At 40.8% G+C, this 1607-nt stretch overlaps 1 protein-coding gene across 1 annotated transcript in view; it reads right to left on the bottom strand.

Annotated features, from left to right (window-relative positions):
* The window catches only part of LOC144450089 (acetylcholinesterase-like), a 7088-nt gene extending 6720 nt beyond the window's left edge, over positions 1–368 (bottom strand). Inside the window, exon 1 of the mRNA XM_078140657.1 lies at positions 1–368. This exon is cut by the window's left edge and continues 25 nt beyond it. Within this exon, the coding sequence (XP_077996783.1) occupies positions 1–368 (368 nt within the window).
* Positions 369–1607: the final 1239 nt, after the last annotated feature.

Below are 1607 nucleotides of genomic sequence, written 5' to 3'. Positions count from 1 at the left end.
AAAAACAGACAGTCTTCACTCGTTGGTTCTGATTCATACGATGGGAATGAAAATTGAGGACAAACTTCTCTGAAATATGTAGCATTCCAATTTCCGACTGGTTTCTTTGGTACTGGGGGTTTAAATCTTAGTGGTCCCACAGGGGGTTCTGCGTACGGTATACCAGTAAATACTTTGACCTGTCTCACACCATCTAGGTCTTTGTGTTGAAATGTTCCTAATATTCCAGTGTATGAGCCTTGTGGTGTAGTCACTGTAGGATATTGGATACCAGCATCTTCAATTGTAACATCTTCTGTATGACCCAGTGTTAAAAAGGTAAAAAAGAGAATAAATCTGTTTACATAGTCAACCTGTTTGGACGTCATTGTACTGGATAGACGGTGAACTCAGCTGAGAGGTCTGTCTAGGTGGACACTAGAAGTTGTCTTGTCCTCAAAGTACATCAGTGACGTATTAACAAACTGATGTTAGCCCCACTCAAGGTTATCACTATATCTGATAAAATGCAGCAAACAAACCCCTCTACAGTCTGTCAGACTGTGTACTCCCTTTAACCAAGACATCATGAGTATTCATGACCTCTTGATGCATTTGCATAACGCGAATGTGCGCTTACTCCCATGAGGCAACGCGTGTCCATGGAAGGACGTATTTCAAGCAATTAATGAAAAGTTGGGTATTGTCGGCAATTAATTAATGCAAGATGCGTTATTCGGGATATGTATTGCATATGCTGTATGTACACTGTATATTTATGACCAAGACTGGCATAAAGTTATATAAAGTGATTAGTCTTTTGAGAGCTGAGGGCGCACTACCTATGGTGGTCTCGAGATTTCAGCCTGTGAAAGTGGTACATACAGTTGGTTTGAAAGTTGACTTTGCTGGAAGAAGAGCGCCACCAACTGCAAGTCTTGCTAATTGAGAATACCAATTTTGTTCACGGGAGTCGTTGCCGTGTCTTATTAGTTTAGTTCTTTATTCCTATACAATAGTAATTGCAATACGTTTCGATGGTTTACTTCATTCATACTGAATGTGGCAAGAAATTACCAATGTGTTATCTTAAAGTGTAGTACGTGCAATTTCTTATTTATCTTTGAGTGGGTACACACAGCTTCAATTCCCCTCCCCTTACATGCACCGCATTATTTTCTCCTCCACTTATAAATACGTCTTCATTTTCCCTCCCTTCACATATACAGCTCAATTCCCCTACCCCTACACACACACTTCCACTGAGTGTACCGGTACATCCCATCCACTTACATATACCATTCCTCTCCCCATATTTATAGCTTCACTTTCCCTCCCCTTTCATATACAGCTCCATTCCCCTCACATATAGACCTCCATTGAGTATATATCCCCTCTCTTAACATATACCATTCCTCTCCCCATACTTATAGCTTCATCCCCCCCCCCTTTCGAATTCATATACCATTTCTCTTCCCATACTTATAGCTTCATTTCGACTCCCCTTACATATACAACTCCATTCTCCTCCCCTCACATATAGACCTCCATTAAATGTATACCCCTCCCTACATATACCATTCCCCTCACCATACTTATAGCTTCATTTTCCCTCCCCTTACAAATAC

The sequence above is a fragment of the Glandiceps talaboti genome, chromosome 19 (assembly GCF_964340395.1).
Source record: "Glandiceps talaboti chromosome 19, keGlaTala1.1, whole genome shotgun sequence".
Classification (NCBI taxonomy): domain Eukaryota; kingdom Metazoa; phylum Hemichordata; class Enteropneusta; family Spengelidae; genus Glandiceps; species Glandiceps talaboti.
This window is presented reverse-complemented; position numbering and strand designations above follow the sequence as displayed.